The sequence below is a fragment of the Heterodontus francisci genome, chromosome 16, assembly GCF_036365525.1.
Source record: "Heterodontus francisci isolate sHetFra1 chromosome 16, sHetFra1.hap1, whole genome shotgun sequence".
NCBI classification, from domain to species: Eukaryota; Metazoa; Chordata; class Chondrichthyes; order Heterodontiformes; family Heterodontidae; genus Heterodontus; species Heterodontus francisci.
In genome coordinates this window covers 70,819,638-70,844,338 of record NC_090386.1, presented here as the reverse complement: position 1 = coordinate 70,844,338, position 24,701 = coordinate 70,819,638, and the positions used below count along the sequence as shown (strand labels likewise).

At 42.9% G+C, this 24,701-nt stretch overlaps 1 protein-coding gene across 4 annotated transcripts in view; it reads left to right on the top strand.

Annotated features, from left to right (window-relative positions):
* plagl2 (pleiomorphic adenoma gene-like 2) overlaps positions 1 to 24,701 on the top strand; it is a 172,330-nt gene that overhangs the window by 111,632 nt on the left and 35,997 nt on the right. For all 4 annotated transcript variants that reach the window (XM_068048358.1, XM_068048354.1, XM_068048355.1 and 1 more), the window contains exons 2-3: positions 10,724 to 10,850; positions 11,718 to 11,967. In XM_068048358.1, coding sequence (XP_067904459.1) covers positions 11,949 to 11,967 — 19 coding nt within the window. In that variant the 5' untranslated portion in view covers positions 10,724 to 10,850; positions 11,718 to 11,948. The remainder of the gene's footprint in view (positions 1 to 10,723; positions 10,851 to 11,717; positions 11,968 to 24,701) is intronic.

The window sequence follows — 24,701 nt, the reverse complement described above, 5'->3', positions numbered from 1 at the left end:
CCTCTTCAGGCAGTGTGTTCCAGATTCCAACCACCCACTGGGTGAAAACATGTTTCTTCAAATCCTCACTAAACCTCCTGTCCTTTACCTTAAATCTATGCCTCCTGGTTATTGCCCCCTCCGCTAAGGGAAAAAGTTTCTTCCTATCTAACCTATCAATGCCCCTCATAATTTTGTATACCTCAATCATGTCTCCCTCAGCCTTCTCTGCTCTAAGGAAAACAACCCTCGCCTTTTCGGTCTCTCTTCATAGCTGAAATGCTCCAGCCCAGGCAACATCCTGTTGAATCTCCTCTGCACCCTCTCCAGTGCAGTCACATCCTTCCTATTGAGAGGTGGCCAGAACTGTACACAGTTCTCCAGCTGTGGCCGAACTAGCGTTTTATACAGCTCCATCAAAACCTCCCTGCTGTTATATTCTGTGCCTCAGCTAATAAAAGCAAGTATCCCATATGCCTTCCTAACCACCTTATCTACCTGTGCTGCTGCCTTCAGTGATCTATGGACAAGTACACCAAGGTCCCTCTGACCCTCTGTACTTCCTAGGGTCCTACCATCCATTGTATATTCCCTTGCCTTGTTAGTCCTCCCAAAATGCATCGCCTCACACTTCTCAGGATTAAATTCCATTTGTCACTGCTCCGCCTATTTTACCAGCCCATCTATATCGTCCTGTAATCTAAGGCTTTCCTCCTCGTTATTTACGACACCACCAATTTTTGTGTCATCTGCGAACTTACTGATCATCCCTCCTATATTCACGTCTAAATCATTAATGTACGTTACAAACAGCAAGGGTCCCAGCACTGATTCCTGCGGTACACCACTGGTCACAGGCTTCCACTCGCAGAAACAACCCTCGACCATCACCCTCTGCCTCCTGCCACTAAGCCAATTTTGGATCCAGTTTGCCAAATTGCCCTGGATCCCATGTGCTCTTAGCTTCTTAACCAATCTTCCATGCGGGACCTTATCAAAAACCTTACTGGAGTCCATGTAAACGACATCAACTGCTTTACCCTCATCTACACATTGAGTCACCGCCTCGAAAAATTCAATCAAGTTAGTTAGACACAATCTCCCCCTGACACAGCCATGCTGACTATTCCTGATTAATCCCTGCCTCTCCAAGTGGAGATTAATCCTGTCCCTCAGAATTTTTTCCACTAGTTTCCCAACCACTGATGTTAGACTGACTAGCCTGTAATTACCTGGTCTATCCCTGCTACCCTTCTTGAATAATGGTACCACATTTGCTGGCCTCCAGTCCTCTGGTACCTCTCCTGTGGCCAGAGCGGATTTGAAAATTTGCATCAGAGCCCCTGCTATCTCCTCCTTTGCCTTACATAACAGCCTGGGATATATCTCATCTGGTCCTGGGGATTTATCCACTTTTAAGCCCGCTAAAACAGCTAATGCTTCCTCCCTTTCAATGCTAATATATTCAAGTATATCACAATCCCCCTCCCTGATCTTTACGCCTACATCGTCCTTCTCCGTAGTGAACACAGATGAAAAGTAATCATTTAAAACTTCACCTATGTCCTCCGGCTCCACACATAGATTGCCACTTTGGTCCCTAATGGGCCCTACTCTTTCCCTGGTTATCCTCTTGCCTTTAATATACTTATAAATTGCCTTAGGATTTTCCTTTATCTTTCCTGCCAGTGTTTTTTCATGTCCCCTCTTCGCTCTCCGAATTACTTTTTTAAGTACCCGCCCCCCCCCCCCCCCCCCCCCGCCCTACACTTTCTATATTCCTCTAATGCCTCCGCTGTTTTCAGTGCTCTGAATCTGCCATAAGCCTCCTTTTTTTTTCCTGATCCAATCCTATATATCCCTTGACATCCAGTGTTCCCTGGAATTGTTGGTCCTACCCTTCACCTTTAATGGGTACATGTTGGCTCTGAACTCTCACTATTTCCTCTTTGAATGACTCCCACTGGTCTAATGTAGACTCTCCTACAAGTAGCTGCTCCCAGTCCACTTTGGCCAGATCCTGTTTTATCATACTGAAATCCGCCTTCCCCCATTCCGTACCTTTATTTCCGGTCTGTCATTGTTCTTTTCCATAACTGCCTTAAATCTTAGAGTTGTGGTCACTATCCCCGAAATGCTTCTCCACTGGCACGACTATCACTTGTCCAGCTTCATTCCCTAGGATTAGGTCCAGTACTGCCCCTTCTCTTTCGGACTTTCTACGTACTGGCTCAAAAAGCTCTCCTGTATGCATTTTCAGAATTCCACCTCCCTTAAGCCTTTTGCACTAAGACTATCCCAGTTGATGTTAGGGAAGTTGAAATCCCCTACTGTTATTACCCTGTTATTTTTACACCACTGAGATTTGCCTACATGTCTGCTCCTCTATCTCTCCTTGACTGTTTGGAGGCCTGTAGTACACTCACAGCCAAGTGATTGCCCCCTTTTTGTTTTTAAGTTCTGCCCATATGGCTTAATTTGAGGAACCTTCTACGGTATCATCCCTCCTTACTGCAGTAATTGACTCCTCGATCAACAGTGCAATACCACCTCCTGTTTTATCCCCTCCCCTGTCAGGCCTGAAGATTCTATACCCTGGAATATTGAGCTGCCAGTCCTGCCCCTCCCTCAACCATGTCTCTGTGAAAGCAATAATATCATATTCCCATGTGCTAATCAATACCCTCAATTCATCTGCCTTACTAGTAAGATTCTTACATTAAAATAGATGCAATCCAGCCTTGCATTTTTCACTTGTGCCTTAACAGGTCTATATTTGCTCTGCCTTCCAGACTGACTCGGTTTCTCTTCTATATTTGACTGAGCATCACCCCTTACTGTACCTCCACTCTATATCCCATCCCCCTGCCAAATTAGTTTAAGCCTCCCCCAACAGCACTACCAAACCTCCCAGCAAGGATGTTGGTCCCGTTTCTGATCAGGTGCAACCTGTCCAACTTGGACTGGTCAACACTCCCCTGCTCTGATGCCAACATTTCTGTCTTTGGCCTGCTCCAGTGTTCCAGTGAATATTAATGCAAGCTCGAGGAGCAGCACCTGATCTTTCGATTAGGTACTCTACAGCCTTGCAGACTGAACATTGAGTTCAATAACTTCGGAGCATAACTGGTCTTTTTGTAAATATTTTTTAACCATGTGCCTGCTTTTCATGTAGTCAGAGCTGCTCATTATTCTGCTATTTATATTCTCTCTGGACTAATGCTTTGTCTTTCACCACAAGTATTAACACACTGTTTGCCTTTGTCCCAGGAGAGCTTTGTCATTTAATCACTCCTGCCCTAGCAAACACTTTCCCTTTTGTTCTCTCCACCACCCCTTCCCCTTTACTTGCTTAAAACCTCATTCTTTTCTAACATTTGCCAGTTCTGATGAAAGGTCACAGACTTGAAACGTTAATTTTGCTTCTCTCTCCACAGATGCTGCCAGACTTGCTGAGTATTTCCAGCGGTTAGCACCGCAGCCTCACAGCTCCAAGGACCCGGGTTTGATTCTGGGTATTGTCTGTGCGGAGTTTGCAAGTTCTCCCTGTGTCTGCGTGGGTTTTCGTCGGGTGCTCCGGTTTCCTCCCACATCCAAAAGACTTGCAGCTGATAGGTAAATTGGCCATTGTAAATTGCCCCTACTGTAGGGAGGTGATAGGGAATATGGGATTACTGTAGGGTTAGTGTAAATGGGTGGTTGTTGGGGTGGTTGTTGGTCGACACAGACTCGGTGGGCCGAAGGGCCTGTTTCAGTGCTGTATCTCTAAATTAAATTTTTTTTTAAAATTAAATACTTTTCTATTTATCTCAAGAGTCAAGCCTCTTAACCCCTGTAAATCTTGAACCGTCACTTCTCTGTAAACATCTTCTCCAGATCACCAAGGTTTCTGTTGTTTATTGCTTAAAGCACATGACTTCCAACAAGACTGTTTTTTAAAAAACAAATCTGTGTCCTTTCAATGAACTGTCAACAAAGCAAAATCCAGCTTCTATGAAATCTTCAGCCTTCCAATGAAGCCATCTTCACAATTTAAATTCAAGTCCTCAAAAACATATACTTAACAAATAAAAAGAAACACTTTCGTAACACAATGCATTAACCACTAGCCACATGTGAATAATTGGGAATCCAGATATCACTCATTATCTTTCTGATTAGTAAATAAAAAATGAATAATACACTGTGCGCATGTGATCTCATATTTGTACAACATATGTTTGTGTTGTCACAAAAGGTTGTATTTTTGTACTAAAATCTTGAATTCCTGTGTTTTTAAATAAACTGAATAAAGTATGTTACTCAGTGAAAGACACCTGCAAAAATAATTGGAATTCCAGCAGTGTTTTGAAAGGAAGTTCAGAACGAAGAGTTGAACTTTGAGAGTTTTGAAAGGAAGTTGAACTTGTAAAAGGACAGGGAGGTCAGCAGTTGCAAGGAAATAATGAGTTTGATCTTTCTTCAGAGCAGCTTTTGAACAAGGGGGAGACACTGTGTTTGGAAATATGACCATGTTCAGGAAGGCTCTTTTTTCACTTCGGGCCCCTTAAAAGCCTGTGAATTGGACAAAGAACAGGCAGTTGAAATCTTTGTTTGACCTGCCTGGAGCCAGTGAGACGAGACCCAGAAAGGTGTTACCTCCCTCTGTAAAGGAGACTTGCATCTCTTGAAAAAGAATCCTGCATTTGAAAGGTAGCGGATTCCTGTTGCCTCCAATCTCTGAAGAATTTCTGTATCCATTGAGATTCCTGCTGCCTTCTATGTTCCAAGAAAATTCTGCAATCTGAAGAATTCTTCTACTGTGAGACTGCTGCTTCAAAACCTAAGCAGACCTGTTGCTGCACCCCGTTGGAAGACCTGTGTGATGCCTGCTGCAGTTAAATTGCTGTGAACACCTACCATCACAGACTGTTCATCAACCTTGCCTGGAGTGACTTTGAGTGGCATCTGACTATTTGACTCTGGGACACCTCACCATACCAAAAACATCCTACCAGAACGTGAACCTCCATTATTTGTATTATTCCTTCTGTTCCTAAGAAACAGTTGTAATGTAAAACACCCTTTTGAAACCAGTTAATCAGTTCTTTTTGAATGTATGTGTGTGTGCAAGAGGGTTAAGGAGTTTTCATATTTATATAGATTTATCTTGTTAATAGTTAAGACCTATTATTTCTTTTCGAATAAGTAGTTAATGTTCTTTAAAGAAACCTGGTTTGGTGTGCTTTATTCTGGGGGAAACGTAGTGTTTAATTTGGCTAGGCTTCGGTAGGTGCGAAACTTGATTGGATATGCTATGACCTGTGGAGTAGTGGGACTGAATTAACATTGCACTACTCCCGCCTCGGTCATAACAGTGTGCCTAGTTTTTTTTGTATTTGGGTGGCACATTGGCGCAGCCTCACAGCTCCAGCGACCCGGATTCAATTCTGGGTACTGCCTGTGTGGAGTTTGCAAGTTCTCCCTGTGTCTGCGTGGGTTTTGGCTGGGTGCTCCGGTTTCCTCCCACAGCCAAAGACTTTCAGGTTGATAGGTAAATTGGCCATTGTAAATTGCCCCTTGTATAGGTAGGAAGGTGGTAGGGGAATACAGGGACAGGTGGGGATGTGGTAGGAATATGGGATTAGTGTAGGATTAGTATAAATGGGTGGTTGATGGTCGGCACAGACTCGGTGGACCGAAGGGCCTGTTTCAGTGCTGTATCTCTAAATATAAATAAATAAAATGGGAATACAAATTGTGTGCGAGTATTTTTTGATTGTGAATGCTTTACTTTGTTAGTTACTGAACAGTAGATTATGCTTAAGTAAATATACATGAGTACATTTACTTGTACATTGTAAGTGTATGTAAGGAATTTTTACTGAAATGATTGTGTGTAGTTGTTGCTGTGGCCACACCCATGGCTGGTCAGCAACTTCTATTGATCACATACTTTTAAACTATATACAGACTGGCCAAGAGAGTGTGGGAAAATGGCGCACTGACACGGAACACAAATGTCTGCGTGTATCAAGCCTGTGTCCTCAGTACCTCAATTCATTCCATCTTCGCTGCCTCCAGAGAATCCTTGGCATCAGGTGGCAGGACCGTATCTCCAACACAGAAGTCCTCGAGGCGGCCAACATCCCCAGCTTATACACCCTACTGAGTCAGCAGCACTTGAGATGGCTTGGCCATGTGAACCGCATGGAAGATGGTAGGATCCCCAGGACACATTGTACAGCGAGCTCGCCACTGGTATCAGACCCACCGGCCGTCCATGTCTCCGCTTTAAAGACGTCTGCAAACGCGACATGAAATCCTGTGACATTGATCACAAGTCGTGGGAGTCAGTTGCCAGCGATCGCCGGAGCTGGCGGGCAGCCATAAAGGCGGGGCTAAAGTGTGGCGAGTCGAAGAGACTTAGCAGTTGGCAGGAAAAAAGACAGAGGCGCAAGGGGAGAGCCAACTGTGCAACAGCCCCAACAAACAAATTTCTCTGCAGCACCTGTGGAAGAGCCTGTCACTCCAGAATTGGCCTTTATAGCCACTCCAGGCGCTGCTTCACAAACCACTGACCACCTCCAGGCGCGTATCCATTGTCTCTCGAGATAAGGAGGCCCAAAGAAAGAAAGAAAGCCTAGTAGATCACAGGTTCACAAGGTTGTCTTCACTTCCAGTCTAGCTGTCTTCCTCCAACTAACTATAAATGGCTTGCTTAAGGGTCATTAAATTTGTTGTCAGCTGTTACCTTACAGTGAATAAGAGACCTGAGTCCTGTAGTGAGCACCATATTCTTATAGTCCAAAGTAATCTGTAATGGATACAGTCTCTGTATTACTGCTACAAATAGATTTTTTTTTTCCCCCCATTTCTTCTTGGTACCAGGGTTACCAATCTCTTGTTACCCTGAGAAAGGTTGATGGGTTTTCTCCTTGAATCTTTATGGTACCATTGTAGTTGCATCTGAAAGATGCCGGTTTTGTAATGTAGAAGTGTGTTACATTGGCTTTTAAATTGATCTTAACACAATTGCGATAATGCCTTGTGATACATTTCCAACATTATGCTCACAAAGAATTTTCTGTCTGCAGCCTCTTTGGTAATAGTGTGGTGAGATACCACATTCACTGTTTCAATTGGTCATTTATTTGAAGACTAAGATGCCTTTGGTTTCCCAAGTTCCTTGTGTGTTAGCCGGTTTACAGTGGCTAAGCTATAAAGTAGTTCAGAATGAAATATATACCCACTCTACATTTTGCCTTATGAATTATTTTATAATGGTTGCAAAAGCCAAAGTTACTTTGGTAATAAGTTGGAAACTGAAAAATATATACATATATTTAAGAATTTCATGCATGCATGGTTGTCAACACAAGAAATTGGAGCATGAGTAGGCGATATGGCCCCTGCGAGCCTGCTCTAACATTCAATGTCAACTCCACTTTTCCACCCTGTTCCCATATCCCTTGATTTCCTTAGTTTCCAAACATCTATCGATCTCAGTCTTGAATATACTCAACGATTGAGCATTCATAGCCCTGTGGGATAGAGGATTCCAAAGAGACACAACTCCTGAATGAAGAAATCTTTCCTCATCTCTGTCCTGACTGGCTGATCCCTTATCCTGAGACTATGACCCCTAGTTCTGGACTCTGCAGCCAGGGGAAACAATCTCTCAGCATCTACCCTGTCAAGTCCTCTAAGAATTTTATAACTGTGGAGATTATTCATTTTTCTTGGAGACACTTAACAGAGTTGTATTTTTATTATAAAAAGCTACTAATAGTGCAACACCTGCTACTACGTAACAGCCTTGCTGTTGTCAGAACCACTATAACGTCTGTTTATAAAAAAAATTCTTCAAACAACATGTACTACTATGTAACATGTACGACACAGCTGCATAATCTGCTCCTCAAAATGTACCACATAATTCCACCAACTACTCTGTAACCACTACTACTCCATAACTACTACAAATATGCAACTAAATACTATTGTTAATATTTACTACAAACACTATTGAACTTTTGCTACTCCATATGAAATATATGTGGAACAACTTACATTTATATGGTACCTTTAACATAATAAAGTGTCCCAAGGTGCTTCACAGGGGCAATATAAAACAAAATTTAACACTGAACCACATAAGGAGATATTGGGTCAAATGTCTAAATGCTTGGTCAAAGAGAGAGATTTTAAGGAACATCGTAAAGGAGGAGACCAAGTATAATATTTCCAGGTTTGCTGATGACACAATACTAGGTGGGAATATGAGTTTTGAGGAGGATGCAAAGAGGCTTCAAGGGGATTTGGACAGGCTAAGTGAGTGGGCAAGAACATGGCAGATGGAATATAATTTTGAAAAATGTGAAGTTATCCACTTTGGTAGGAAAAACAGAAATCAGAGTATTTCTTAGATGGTGAGAGATTGGAAAGTGTTGATGTCCAAACGGACCTGGGTGTCCTTGTTCATAAGTCACTGAAAGCTAACATGCAGGTGCAGCAAGCAATTAGGAAGGCAAATGGTATGTTGGCCTTTATTGCAACAGGATATGAGTGCAGGAGTAAAGAAGTCTTGCTGCAATTGCATAGAGCCTTGGTGAGGCTGCACCTGGAGCATTGTGTATAGTTTTGAGGGAGCACAATGACGATTCACTACACTAATTCCTGGGATGGCGGGATTGTTCTATCAGGAGAGATTGAGGGGACTGGGTCTATATTCTCTAGAGTTTAGAAGAATGAGAAATAATCTAATTGAAGAATACAAAATTCTTACAGGGTTCGACAAGTTGAATATAAGAAGAATGTTTCCCCTGGCTAGTGAGTCTAGAACCAGGGGACAGTGTCTAAGAGTAAGAGGTAGGCCATTTAGGACTGAGATGAGGAGAAATTTCTTCACTTAGAGGGTGGTGAATCTTTGGAATTCTCTACCCCAGTGGGCTGTGGAGGCTCAGTTATTGAGTATATTCAAGACAGAGATCGATAGATTTCTGGATGTTAAAGGTATCAAGGGATATGGGGATAGTGCAGGAAAATGGCATTGTGGTAGAAGATCAGCCATGATCTCGTGGACTGGTGGAGCAGGCTCGATGGGCTGATTGGCCTACTCCTACTCCTCCTATTTCCTATGTTTCTATGTTCCTGTGAAAGCGAGGTGGAGCGGTGTCGGGAGGGAATTCCTGAGCTTCAGTCCGAGGCAACTGAAGGCACATTGGCCAGTGGTGGAGTTATGAAATTGGGGTTGCTCAACAGGCCAGGTGTGTATGTATATGTATGTATATATATATATATATATATTAAAATAAATCTGTTAGTAAAGGTGTATATATATATATATATATATATATATATATATATATATACCTTTACTAACAGATTTATTTTAATTTGACTTCAACTTTCATATTATTAAAGATCATATGTTTTGTACTCAATGGTTTCCACTACAGGTGAGCTGAGATCTGTAGTGAAATACATTTCCTTATAGTTGTATCTGTTTAGTTGTTCCTCTACCACCTAGTGGAGACCATGTGCTATTAACAGAAACAGGAAATCTATTCAAAGTACTTGGCACAACTTTAGGAAATGTCTTGTTAAGTTTTTTTTTAAAAGTTTTCATGCCAAATGTGCCAGTGAAATGCTTTTAAAATTTGGCTGGAAGATAGAAAACATTGTGGTTTGTATATGAAATGACGAAAGATGTATTGTATTTTAAACCATCCTTTACCTCTAAAACAAGTTGAATTCTTTGCAGAATCTATTTTTTTTATATCCCAAAATAATTTCAAAGGCAGTTAGTAGACATACTGGGTGATGATTTTCATGCTTTGATTCATTTCATTAAAAGCAGTGTTATCGTCCTGAGAGGGCTAGCTGATCTGTACACTTTAAAAAGAAGTATAGTACAATGGAATCTTGTTCATACAAAACTCCCCACAGTAGCAAATGCCTCTCATGTTTGAGTTCCATTATAATCCATGAAGAAACTCATGTCTTATTGTAATGTCACTGATAGGAGCAGGTCATTGTGGTGATAAAGAAAATGAAGTTTTAAAGTTGTTTGAATTTTGACTGGAATGCAGGCTCAGAGTTTCTATAATATTATAAAAATTATCCTGTTGTGATAGTATCCACCAGATTTCTCACAGGAATTTGAAACTAATTCTGTCCGACTCCTATGAAATGCTTAGAGGATTGTTTGCAATGCTGCACTATATGCTTCTTAGTTTTGCAGCTTGACTTGAGCTGATAACTGAGATCCAATTTTATTTTGTATATATTAAAATGGTCAATCAGCGGAACTGCCATACATAATCTCATAACAAACTAGTGCAAAGAAACTCTGGATATGGGTCATTGGCAATTATCCTTGTGTTTAAAGAAAGCAGAGTGAATGATAATAGAGGTCACAATTTCTGATGGTTGTTAGGGACCATATTTGATACCAGTTCATGGGGGATGTGAGGACAGGTTTCCTTGTTAAAACAGAGACCATTTGAAAGGTCCTGTGAAAACATTTCCAGACCAGAAATATTACTTAGTGAAGTTAAGAAGAGTTCATGTAAATTTAGAATTGAGGCTGTGTTGCCAGGGTAGTACAATCAGCACTGTAACTAAGAGGTGCACTAAAAAAGTGCCATTGACATGCAAAGGACAATGCTACATTATAAACAGGGCCTTTGTTCACCAAACAGTTCTGCTTATTAAGAAAAACATTCAACATTACTAATTGATGGGATTTTTTTCTGTGTAGGTCAGTAAAGATGTGTAGCAACACTTCCTGGTCTCCTCCAACGAGAATTGTTGGAACTGGCTGAAAAGGGATTGTCTTGGCAGAACTGGAGGAGATTATTGCACATGTGGAGCAAGTCATGCCAAAGGTAAATGTGTCAGTTACTGTTATAGACATATTTGTATCCTACAAAAATAGAATGTTCTTGAAAAGAACTTGTTTAATTCTTAATGAAAATAGTTTGGGTTTGTGCTGCATAGGCCTACTGAGATGAGGAGGAATTTCTACACTCAGAGGGTTGTGTATCTTTGGAATTCTCTACTTCAGTAATTTGTGAATGCTCCATCGTTGAATATATTCAAGGCTGGGATAGTTAAATTTATGATCTCTTGGGAAAATCAAGGGATATGGGGAGTGGGTGGCAAAGTGGAGTTGAGGCACAAGATCAGCCATGATCATGTTGAATGGCGGAGCAGGCTTGAGGGGCCGTATGGTCTACTCCTGCTATTTCTTAAGTTCGCATGTTCTTATGGCAATTGAGGATGGGCAACAAATGCTGGCCTTGCCAGGGATGCTCACGTCCCATGAATAAATAATAAAAAAAAAAATGATACCCATGAGTTCAGGCATCCCACTAGTTCTTCGCTAAGCTTTGTGACAGTATAGGTTTGCTAGTAAAGACCTCAACAGTCTGCAGGATGGATGAGAGTGTATGTTTGCCTCTTCAAGCTGCCTACCCTACCTTGCCTACATCACCAACCAGCTATCCAATTGAGACAAATTATAAATACTTTTGTAACGCCTTGTCAGGCAGGCATTTCTTCCAGTGCTGTGCAATTCTGTTTCATTTTATTAACTTTATTTAGGGTTCTCTCTGCATTTTGAGAATGTGGTGTATTTTTCATACACCATGAAGAAATTCAAGGTCAAAACCCAGAGAAGTTGGTTATTAAATATTAGATGCTTAATTTCTTTGCATGGGGCAGTTTGAAATCTCTGTTTTTCCCCTGTGCAGGTCTCGTTGGGCCATGCATCTCCTGTGACTGAGAGAGAAGGCGTGCAATTGGGTTCCAGACCTTCGCTGATTCCATTTATAAGTGGTTGTTCAGAAGTGTAGAGCAGTGGCCTGGCAACATACTCTTCCTTTTTTGGTAGATGCCAAGTGCAGTCAGATACTTGACCACAGATTTATGACTGATTGGGATAATTGTGCAGGAGTGAATTTGAACCTGTATCCCTCCACTTCATGACGCCTCCACTACGCTGTAAGTTTTACCATCATCTTCTCACTACATTGTAATTAATACTAAAAATATTTTGTTAACTTAAGCACACATTCACTTACACTGAAGCTTTGCATTTTCCTTGGTAAAGGCACAGATTCAGTTACAGCGAATCATGCCAGTGAACGTGGAAGGCTAGGCAGTATCGAACCACTAAGAATTACCTGAAATCTATGCTCTCCACAGCAATCATGTGCAGCACATTCTTAGTAGAATACTCCAGGATAACATCTCATAATGGCCATAGATATAGGGTTGTATTTTGTAGCCAAGTACCAAGAGTTAAGGCCACTGTAGGCTTATCATGGAATATTCCTTCAAAACTTCAGCCATCACTAAGAAGGTAGCCATACATGTTGTACCCATTTTTAAAGGTTCTCAAAAAAAGAGTATGGGCCAAGTTCTGAAATGAAAAGAAAAAAGCAAGATTTGCATTTGTACGGTGCCTTTCACATCCTCAGGAGGCCCCAAAGCACTTTGCAGCCAGTGTAGTCTCTATTGCAATGTAGGAAATACAGCAGCCAATTTGCACACAGCAAGCTCCCACAAATAGCAACATGATAATGACCAGATAATTTTTTTTTTTTAAGTGATATTGGTTGAGGGGGAAATATTGGCCGCGACACCAGGGAGAACTCCTTTGCACTTCTTTGACTAGTGCCATGGGATCTTTTATGCCCACCTGAGAGGGCAGATGGGGCCTTGATTTAACGTCTCATCCTAAAGACTGCTTGTACAGCAATGCACCGATCTCTTAGTGCTGCACTAGAGTGTCAGCCTAGACTCTTGTGTTCAAGTCTCTGGAGTGGGAATTGAATCCTGCCTTGGGTGCGATTGCTACCAACTGAGTCATGTCTGACACATAAAATGATGTCGCAAGACATAATGGAATCCAAGAAAGTAATGGTAATGATGTATAAATTAACTAGCTAGGTCATGAAAAATTGTGTCCAATAAGATGTTGACCTGTGAATTTTATTTATTAATTATTTATTAATAAAACAAAGGACCTGGGTTGCAAATGATCAAAGGTGCAATTAAATTAGTTCAAGAAATACAAATAAATGAAGTACTTTTAGACTCTCTGATTTTAGTTGTGGGGAAAAGGAAACTGTACATTACATATGCTCTCTGGTACATTGTGAGGAGATATAATGAGCTCATTTGTATGCACTCTAGTCTCATCGAACACGATTCATTGTTTCTTATTAGCTGTTTGTAGCATGACAAAGTCTTCCTTCCTCCCATGTGTCTTATTAATTTATTAATGTATTCATCCCTTGCCTTTTTTGTTCAGTTTCGACAATTCTGCATCCCTTTTCTTGACTCAGAAGGGGAGATAGGTGACCTGATTATAGATATCTGCTGTTGTTATGCGTCACTGCCAAAGGATGTATTATATTACTGTGGCTCTTCCTCTAGGTGTCCTCCAGAATCTATCTTTGTTCAAGTATCTCAGCTCTGCTCTGTGTCTCCCATGTTTCTCAACTACAATTCCGCTAAAACCTGCTGTTATTTAGATTGATGCATACAGTGTGTTCAGCATTTGATTGCCTCTCTCCTTTGAGTTGCATTGAATATCAATGAATAATTATATCAATTAATGTGTTAAATGTTTTGTGTGCTGTGTGGATCTTCACCAACATGCTGTAACACCTCTCTCTAATGCTTTGCTGTACCACTTCCTATAATGGTTCTTTGTAACACCCCACAATCATACGTGATCACAGTCAGTTTTTAGTCTGACCCAACTGGGCCATTCTTCTCATCTGAGTTTCACTTCCTTAACAGTGGTAGCAGACCATAGACGAGTAACTTAATTCAACAACAACTTGCATTTATATAGCAACATCTAATGTAGTACAGCCTCCCAAGGTGCTTAACATGAGCATTATCAAGCAAATTAGACACAGAGCTGCATAAGCAGATATTAGGGCAGGTGACCTAAAGTTTAGTCGAAGAGATAGGTTTTAAGGAGTGTCTTAAAGGACGGGAGACAGGTAGAGAAGCAGAGAGGCTTAGGAAGGAAATTCCAGAGCCGGGGCCCAGGCCAGGGGTTGGTAACTTTAATAACAAAAAGCCATTTTCAAAATTTAGTCGAAATACAATATCTTAACAGGCACAAAGCTGTTACCCAACTGCCAATACAAGGAAAAACAAGACAGACACACATTTATGGATTCTATTCAAAGCCTTTTTACTGACACTCATAAACATACATGTATTAGTATCAATGAAAGAAGGCATTTGATTATCAACATTTTGAAGGATTTACAAAAAGGTTAGTTGATACTTTCTCACAAGTACAATGTTAATAAAAGTTTAAAAATAAACAAGCCATTTAATTGACATCAACGTCTGCAAGCAACTCAAGTGATTGGCTGGTGGGTGATATGTAAGCCATTAATGCGATGGCACGTGACCTCATTTTGCTTAGCAAAACAGTCAACTGTAAGTTATGACTTTTGATCCATGCAAGTTTCCAGTAGAATTTCATATTTTTGTGATTAAACATTTCACAGGTTCTAGCTGTTATGTTAAAACATCCATTGCCAAGGTGATATTTAGATGTGATATTCTTTTTAAAATTAGAAACACATTTCATAGAGTCAGAGTCATTTACAGCACAGAAGAGGCCATTCAACCCATCAAGTCCATGCTGGCTCTCCAGTCAGTCCCAATCCCCTGCTCAATCCCCACAGCCCTTCAAGTGCCCATCCAATTTCCTTTTGAAGTCATTGATCGATTGTTTCCGCTTCCACCACTGTCGTGGGCAGAGAGTTCAGGTTATTACCACCTGCTGCATAAAAAAAATGTTCTTCCTCATATTTCCTCTGCATCTCTTGCCCAAAACTTTCAATCTGTGTCCCCTAATCCTTGTACCATTAAATGTTTCTTTGTCGAACTTAACTAAGCCTGTCATAATCCTGTGCACCTCTATTAAATCTCCCCTCAATCTCTTCTGCTCTAAGGAGAACAATCCCAACTTTTCCAACCTAACCTTGTAACTAAAATCCTCCATCCCTGGAACCATTCTGGTAAATTTCCCCGCACCCTCTAAACTACCCTCACATCCTTTCTAAAGTATGGTGAGCAGAACTGGATGCAGTACTCCAGTTGTGGCTCAACCAGAGCTTTATAAAGGTTCAGCAAAACTTCCCTACTTTTGTATTCAATGCCTGTATTTTATGAAGCCCAAGATCTAATATGCTTTACTAACCACTCTGTCAAGGTGTCCTACCATCTTCAATGATCAATGCACATGCACCCCAGGTCCCTCTGTTCCTGCACACTCTTGATAACTGTGCCATTAATTATATATTGCTTCTCACTGTTCCTTCTGCTAAAATGCATCACCTCACACTTGTCAGTATTAAATCCCATCTGCCAGCTGTTTGACCATTCTGCTAGCCTATCTATGTCCTGTGTCAGGCAGTTCATATCATCACTGTTTGCTACGTCTCCAAGTTTGGTGACATCGGTACTTTTTTGAGATTGTGCTCTGTATTCAAAGATGCAAGTCATTTACATATACTAAAAAAGCAGTGGTCCCAGCAGTGACCCTTGGGGAATACCACTATCTATTATCTTCCAGTCTGAAAAACAACCATTTACTGCGACTTGCTGTTTTTTGTTTTTAAGCCAATTTTTTTATCCAATTGGACACTGACCCTCCTATTCTATGAGCTTCAATTTTGTTAACCAGCCTTTTATGTGGTACCTTAAAAAATGTTATCTTAAAATTCATATAAATGTCCACCACATTTCCTTCACTAACCTTTTCTATTACTTTATCAAACAATTACATTAGTCAAACATGATCTCCCTTTTACAAATCTGTGCTGGCTATCCTTAATTAACTCGAACCTCTCCAAATGTCTCTTGATTTTTTCCACTCCTCCCCCCCTTGATTATTGCTTCTAAAACCTTACCCACCACTGATGTTAAACTAACTTGCCTGTAGTTGCTAGGACTGTCCTTCTACCCTTTCTTGAATAAGGGTGTCACATTTCACACTCACCAATCCTTTGGCACCTCCCCCATATCCAGGGAAGATTGGAAGATTATGGAAAGCCCTTCTGCTATTTCCATCCCCACTTCCTTTAGCAACCTGGGATGCAAGCCATACGGACCAGGTGACTTATCTACCCAAAGCATAGCCAGCCTTTTTCGTACCTCCCTCCTCTCAAGTTTTATCCTATCCATTACCTCTTCTCTCTGCTTATAGATATTTTGTCAGATTCCACTTACTTAGTGAATAATGATACAAAGTACACATTAAGCACATTAGTCTTGCCCTGCACCTCTAAGCATATATTACCCTTTTTGTCCCTAATAGGCCCCACTCCAACATGCTATCGTTCTTGCACATCACTTTGACTTCCCTGCAGATTTGGTCCTCTATCTCTTTGTGTCTCACTCTTTGGAGGCCTATTGAATTTAGATAAAACTATTTTTTGAAGCATTGGTAGAAAAAAGGGCCCGACCAATCAAGGTCGGGAACCTCACGAGTCCTTAATGAGCTGTGGATTGCCAATCTTTGGCCTAGGCAGCTGAAAGCAAGGCTGCCATTGGTGGATCAATTAAAATGGGATATGTGTATGAGGCCAGCATTAGAGGATCGTAGAGATTACAGGCAGTGTTCCCTCTAAATTTTCTGTAGTCTACGAGTGATTTATTTCACAGTCCCTTTTAATTTTTCTGTGCGGCCGTGCACACGGGATTGCTTGAAGGGGCTGACTTGTGCATGGACTGCATGGGCTCTTTCTGGTTGTGGCCATGTATTGCAGGGAACATTGGTAAGCAGGTGTGGGTGGGGGGAGCAGTGGGGTTGCAGGTGGGAGGGATTTGTAAGCAAGTATGAGAATTTCAAAATGCAGGTGCTGACGGATTGGGAGCCAGTGCATGTCGATGAGCATAGGGGTGATTGGTGAACGGGATTTGTTGTGAGTTAGGATACAGGCAGCAGAATTTTGGATGAGTCCAGGTTTATGTCGGGTGAAAGATGGGAGGTCAGCAAGGACAGCATTGGAATAGTCAAGTCGCTCAAGAGAACAAAGACATGGATAAGGATTTCAGCGACAGGTGAGCTGAGGCAGGAACGGAGACAGGTAATACAGAGTTGGATGTAGGCTGTCTTGGTGATTGAGTGGATATATGATCAGAAGCACATCTTGGGGTGAAATAGGACATCAAGGCTGTGAATAATCTGGTTCAACTTAAGACACTGGCCAGGAAGAGGGTTGGATTCAGTGGGTAGTGAATGGAGATTGTGGCAGGGACAGAAGACAGTGACTTTGGTCTTAATAATTAGTTGGAGGAAATTTCTGTTCATCTAGGACTGGATGTCAGGCAAGTAGTGTGACAAATCAGAGACAGGTGTCGGTGGGGGGGGCGGAGGGGTGCAGGGTGGTGGTGGGTGCAGGGGGGAGCTGGTGGATCAAGTGAGGTGGTGGTGAGGCAGAGCTCTTTGTTTTCAGCATTCGTGTAGAAACTGACATGTTTTTGGATGATGTCGCTGTATGAGAAATAGACAGGGACCGAGGATAGACTGTTGGGGAGCTCCAGAGGTAATGGTGCAGGAGCAGGAAACCATTGCAAGTGATTCTCTGGCGACAATTGGATAAATTAAAATGGAGGAGAGGCGTTGAAAGAGTATGGTGTGGTCATCTGTGTCGAAGGCTGCTGACAGGTCGAAAAGGATGAGGAGGGATAATTTACCATGGTCAATCTCAGAGGATGTCATGTGCGACTTTAATAAGGGCCATTTCAGTGCTATGACAGGGCAGAAATCAGATTGGAAGGGTTCAAAGGTGGGGTTATCGGAAACATGGATGCAATTTCAGGAAACGACAGCAACCAATAAATTTGGACAGGAAAGGGAGTTTGGAAATGTAACTAGTTTGCAAGGATGGGGATCAAGGCTGTGCTTTTTGAGGAGGGGGCTGACGACAGCAGATTTGAAGGGGAGAAGGACCATACAGTGGAGAGAGAACCATTAATAACAGCCAATATGGGAGCCAGGAAGAGAAGTTGGTAGTCAGCAGTTTGGTGGGAACGGGGTCAAGAGAGCAGGAGGTTGGTCTCATAGATGAGATGAGTTCGGAGAGGGCATGAGGGGAGATGGGAAAGAAACTACATAACCATGCATGTTCAGGGTTAGGGCAGGGCAACATGCTAAAAACCATTAAACTGCTCCAAACCAAGCCGAAATGTAGAAAAGCTGAAATTTTTAACACAGTGATTCATACAATTAGGATGACGTGCACTGGCCTCTCTTTATTACAGTTGCAAATCAATTTTTCTCTCACTCTCACAGGCAATACATGTGCACACAAAACATATATACAAATTCTTGATTGACCGTTAATCAAACCATTGCAGGGTTCTGACATCGACCCTAACCTGTAGTTTTTTTTTATTCATACATGGGATGTCGGCGTCGCTGGCCAGGCCAACATTTATTGCCCATCCCTAATTGCCCTTGAGAAGGTGGTGGTGAGCTGTCTTCTTGAACCGCTGCAGTCCATGTGGGGTAGGTACACCCACAGTGCTGTTAGGAAGGGAGTTCCAGGATTTTGACCCAGCGACAGTGAAGGAACGGCGATTATAATTCCAAGTCAGGATGGTGTGTGACTTGGAGGGGATCTTGCAGGTGGTGGTGTTCCCATGCATTTGCTGCCCTTGTCCTTCTAGTTGGTAGAGGTCGTGGGTTTGGAAGGTGCTGTCTAAGGAGCCTTGGTGCTTGGCTGCAGTGCATCTTGTAGATGTCATAGTCATAGAGAGATACAGCACTGAAACAGGCCCTTCGGACCACCGAGTCTGTGCCGACCATCAACCACCCATTTATACTAATCCTACATTAATCCCATATTCCCTACCATCTACCTACACTAGGGGCAACTTACAATGCCCAATTTACCTATCAACCTGCAAGTCTTTGGTGGTGGGAGGAAACCGGAGCACCCAGCGGAAACCCACACGGTCACAGGGAGAACTTGCAAACTCCACACAGGCTGTACCCAGAACCGAACCCGGGTCGCTGGAGCTGTGAGGCTGCAGTGCTAACCACTGCGCCACTGTGTGTCAGTGGTGGAGGGAGTGAATGTTTGTAGATGGGGTGCCAATCAAGTGGGCTGCTTTGTCCTGGATGGTGTCAAGCTTCTTGAGTGTTGTTGGAGCTGCACCCATCCAATCAAGTGGAGAGCATTCCATCACACTCCTGACTTGTGCCTTGTAGATGGTGGATTGGCTTTGGGGAGTCAGGAGGTGAGTTACTTGCCGGAGGATTCCTAGCCTCTGACCTGCTCTTGTAGCCACAGTATTTATATGGCTACTCCAGTTCAGTTTCTGGTCAATGGTAGCCCCTAGGATGTTGATAGTGTGGGATTCAGCGATGGTGATGCCATTGAATGTCAAGGGGAGATGGTTAGATTCTCTCTTGTTTGAGGTGGTCATTGCCTGGCACTTGTGTGGCGCAAATGTTACTAGCCACTTATCAGCCCAAGCCTGGATATTGTCCAAGTCTTGCTGCATTTATACATGGACTGCTTCAGTATCTGAGTAGTCATGAATGGTGCTGAACATTGTGCAATCGTCAGCGAACATCCCCACTTCTGACCTTATGATTGAAGGAAGTTCATTGATGAAGCAGCTGAAGATGGTTGGGCCTAGGACACTGCCCTGAGGAACTCCTGCAGTGATGTCCTGGAGCTCAGATGATTGACCTCCAACAAACACAACCATCTTCCTTTGCGCTAGGTATGACTCCAGCCAGCGGAGGGTTTTCCCCCTGATTCCCATTGACTTCAGTGTTGCTAGGGCTCCTTGATGCCATACTCGGTCAAATGCTGCCTTGATGTCAAGGGCAGTCACTCTCTCCTCACCTCGAGCTCAGCTGTTTTGTCCATGTTTGAATCAAGGCTGTAATGAGGTCAGGAGCTGAGTGGCCCTGGCGGAACCCAGACTGAGCGTCACTGAGCAGGTTATTGCTAAGCAAGAGCCGCTTGATGGCACTGTTGATGACACCTTCCATCACTTTACTGATGATTGAGAGTAGGCTGATGGGGCAGTAATTGGCCGGGTTGGACTTGTCCTGCTTTTTGTGTACAGGACATACCAGGCAATTTTCCACATTGCAAGGTAGATGTCAGTGTTGTAGCTGTACTGGAACAGCTTGGCTAGGGGCATGGCAAGTTCTGGAGCACAGGTCTTCAGTACTATTGCCAGAATATTGTCCGGGCCCATAACCTTTACAGTATCCAGTGCCTTCAGTCGTTTCTTGATATCACGCGGAGTGAATCGAATTAGCTGAAGACTGGCATCTGTGATGCTGGGGACTTCAGGAGGAGGCCGAGATGGATCATAAACTCGGCACTTCTGGCTGAAGATTGTTGCAAATGCTTCAGCCATAATTCGCATTGATGTGCTGGGCTCCCCCATCATTGAGGATGGGGATATTTGTGGAGCCACCTCCTCCAGTTCGTTGTTTAATTGTCCAGCACCATTCATGGCTGGATGTAGTAGGACTGCAGAGCTCAGATCTGATCCGTTGGTTATGGGATCGCTTAGCTCTGTTTATCACATGCTGCTTACGCAGTTTTGCACGAGAGCTTCGCCAGGTTAACACCTCATTTTGAGGTATGCCTGGCGCTGCTCCTGGCATGCCCTTCTGCACTCTTCATTGAACCAGGGTTTGTCTCCTGGCTTGATGGTAATGGTAGAGTGGGGGATATGCCGGGCCATGAGGTTACAGATTGTGGTTGAGTACAATTCTGCTGCTGCTGATGGCCCACATGGATGCCCAGTTTTGCATTGCTAGATCTGTTTGAAATCTATCCCATTTAGCACGGTGGTAGTGCCACACAACACAAAGGAGGGTATCCTCAATGTGAAGGCAGGACTTTGTCTCCACAACCACTGTACGGTGGTCACTCCTATCACTACTGTCATGGACAGATGCATCTGTGGCAGGCAGATTGGTGAGGACGAGGTCAACTATGTTTTCCCCTCTTGTTGGTTCCCTCACTGCCTGCCGCATACCCAGTCTAGCAGATATGTCCTTTAGGACTCGGCCAGCTCGGTCAGTCGTGGTGCTACTGAGCCACTCTTGGTGATGGACATTGCAGTCCCCCACCCTGAGTACATTCTGTGCCCTTGCCACCCTCAATGCTTTTTTCAAGTGGTGTTCAACATGGAGGAGTACTGATTCATCAGCTGAGGGAAGGCGGTAGGTGGTAATCAGTAGGAGGTTACCTTGCCCATGTTTGACCTGATGCCATGAGACTTCATGGGGTCCAGAGTCGATGTTGAGGACTCGCAGGGCCACTCCCTCCCTACTGTATACCACTGTGCCACCACCTCTGCTGGGTCTGTCCTGCCGGTGGGACAGGACATACCCGGGGATGGTGATGGCAGTGTCTGGGACATTGTCAGGTATGATTCCGTGAGTATGACTGCGTCAGGCTGTTGCTTGACTAGTCTGTGGGACAGCTCTCCCAACTTTGGCACAAGCCCCCAGATGTTAGTAAGGAGGACTTTGCAGGGTCGACAGGGCTGGGTTTGCCATTGTCGTTTCCGGTGCCTAGGTCGATGCCGGGTGGTCCGTCCAGTTTCATTCCTTGTTATTGACTTCGTAGCGGTTAGATACAACTGAGAGGCTTGCTAGGCCATTTCACAGGGCATGTAAGAGTCAACCACATTGCTCTGCGTCTGGAGTCACATGTAGGCCTAACCAGGTAAGGACAGCAGATTTCCTTCCCTAAAGGACATTAGTCCTTTACAACAATCGACAATGGTTTCATGGCCATCATTAGACTAGCTTTTTTTTTATTTTTAAATTCCAGATTTATTCATAGAATTCAAATTCCACTTTCTGCTGTGGTGGGATTTGAACCCATGTCCCCAGGGCAATACCCTGGGTCTCTGGGTTACTAGTCCAGTGACAATACCACTACGTCGCCGCCTCCCTGCACCAGCAGTAATTTCAGCAGTAATTTCAATAATGTCCAGCAATTTTATATTGTAGCCTTGAAGAGACATACACGTGCTTTGCCAAATGTTCCTGTCCTCATAAAAGCAGCACATCATCAAACTTACTGACTGACTAGATACACTAATTTTTTTTTGTATTATTCATTAAAGGGATGTGGGTGTTTCTAGTGAGGTCAGCATTTATTGCCCATCCCTAATCGTCCTCCAGAAGGTGGTGGTGAGCTGCCACCTTCAAGCAATGAAGTCCATGTGATGTAGGTACACCCAAAGTGCTGTTAGGAAGCAAGTTCCAGGATTTTGACCCAATGACGACGTAGTTCCAAGATGTGATGGTGTGTGACTTGAACAGGGACTTGCAGGTGATTCTGGTCCCATGCGTCTGGTGCCTTTGTCCTTTTCGGCAGTAGAGCTCACTGGTTTGGAAGGTGCTGTCGATGGAGCCTTGGCGAGTTGCTGCAGTGCATCTTATAGATGCTACACACTGCTGCCACTGTGTGTTGGTGGTGGAGAGAGTGTATGTTGAAATGGGCTGTTTTGTCCTGAATGGTGTCGAGCTTCTTGAGTGTTGTTGGAGCTGCACTCAACCGGGCAAGTGGAGAGTATTCCATCACACTCCTAACTTGTGCCTTGAAGATGATGGACAGGGTTTGGGGAGTAAGGAGGTGAGTTACTTGCCACAGAATTCCCAGCCTCTGACCAGCTGGTCCAGTTAAGTTTCTGGTCAATATTGATGGTGGGGGAATTCAGCGATGTTAATGCCGTTGAATATCAAGGGGAGATGGTTACATTCTCTCTTCTTGGAGATGGTCATTGCCTGGCACTTGTGTGGCATGTATGTTACTTGCCACTTATCAACTCAAGCCTGAATGTTGTCTTGGTCTTGCTGCATGCCCTTGAGGATTTTGGCAGCTCGGTCTGTAATGGTGCCACCAGGCCACTGTTGGTGCTTGTCTTTGTCTTTGAAGTTTCCCACCCAGAGTGCATTCTGCACCTTCTTCGAAATGGTGTTCAATGTGAAGAAGTTCTGATTCACCAGCTGAGGGTTGGGGGTGGGGAGGCAGTAGGTGGTAGTCAGCAGGATATTTTCTTGTCTGTATTTAAACCAATGTTATGTGACTTCATGGAGTCCAGAGACAATATTGATGACTCCTTGGGCCACTCCCTCCCAACTGTATACCACTGTGCCACCATCTCTGGTGGGTTTGTCCAGATTTTGTCACACTTCAAAGAAAAATAAGGAACAATTACCAGGAACTAAGTTGGAGTAAAACTTTCCAGAGACACAATGCCTGCAACCTCTTAGTTGACATATGTATGAAGTCTCACAATACTTCCTTAATGTTATTTTGTAGCTTTAAAGGGACACACCCACACCTTGAATGGTTTAAAGTTCCCAAACTTATAAATTGGCACATCCTCTGACTTGATGTTTAAAAAAAAAAGAAAGGAGAAGATTTCATCCTCAATACTTTTCAGCTAGAACCTGAAAACTACATATAATTTACTCACCAGTTTATACAACTTCAATTACCTGGATTCCCAACAGCGAATACCTGAGCAGTGGCTTTAAAGGGGCAAGTCAGGTTAACACTTAAATATCACAACTGTACTTCAGACTGCCCATGAACAATGTCTTAGGAGATCTGCCCATGATTAATCTAACTTTGACACCATAATAACAACACTTTCCAATCACTCAAATACTTGATGAATGATTTACACATGCATGAATGTCAACATTGTGCTTTCAGCCCATTGATGAAGGTTGTTCTGAAGTTCTTTTGTAAAGTTAACATGCTAATGCAAGGTAAACTCAATAGGAAAAGATTCAGACAGTCAAGAAAACAATAGTATAAGAGACAGTCAATGAAAGGCAGGTTGAAGTAGCCCAATGATGAATTGATAGGGTTTGTATTGCTATCTAGAATTGTCCCCATGGGTTATTTCCAATCTCCTCTAGATCAATGAATAAGTGTCCTAGCAGACATGGGAACAGAAGAGATTTACTGGAATGGTACCAAGGATGAGGGACTTCTGTTTTGTGGAGAGACTAGAGAAGCTTTTGTTGTCCTTAGAGCAGAGCAGGTTAAAATAAGATTTGATAGGGATATTTAAAATCATAAATGGTTTTGATAGAGTAAATAAAATGAAACCATTTCTACTAGCAGAAGTATTGGTAACCAGAGGGTAGAGATTTGTGGTGATTGTTGAAAGAACCAGCGACGACACAAGGAAACATTTGTTTACCACAGCGAGTTGTTGTGGTCTGGAATACACTGCCTGGAAGGGTGTTGGAAGCAGATTCAGTTGTCACGTTCAACAAATACTTCGATAAAAACTTGAAGGGGAAAAACTTCACAGGGCTACTGGAATTAAGTGGATAGCACTACCAAAGAGCCCACACAGGCATGATGGACTGAATGGCCTCCTTTTGTGCTGTATCATTCGATGATCTATGCACTTCCCTTAACCTTCCTAGCAACCAGTTACATGGTAATATCAATGATGCTCTGGAAACAACTTTACTGTTGTTTCTGAGGAAGTGTGTGTAAAAAAAAAAAAAACACACACACACACAACTAAAGTCTTAAAAAGGAGTAGCATCATAAAGCAAAGGAATTTTTTGAAAATTAAGGGACAATCCTTCAAAGGTTTAAACTGGCTCTGAAGTTGCTGTCGTGACAACAGAAACATAAACTCACATTTTTGTGAGTCTGCAATTC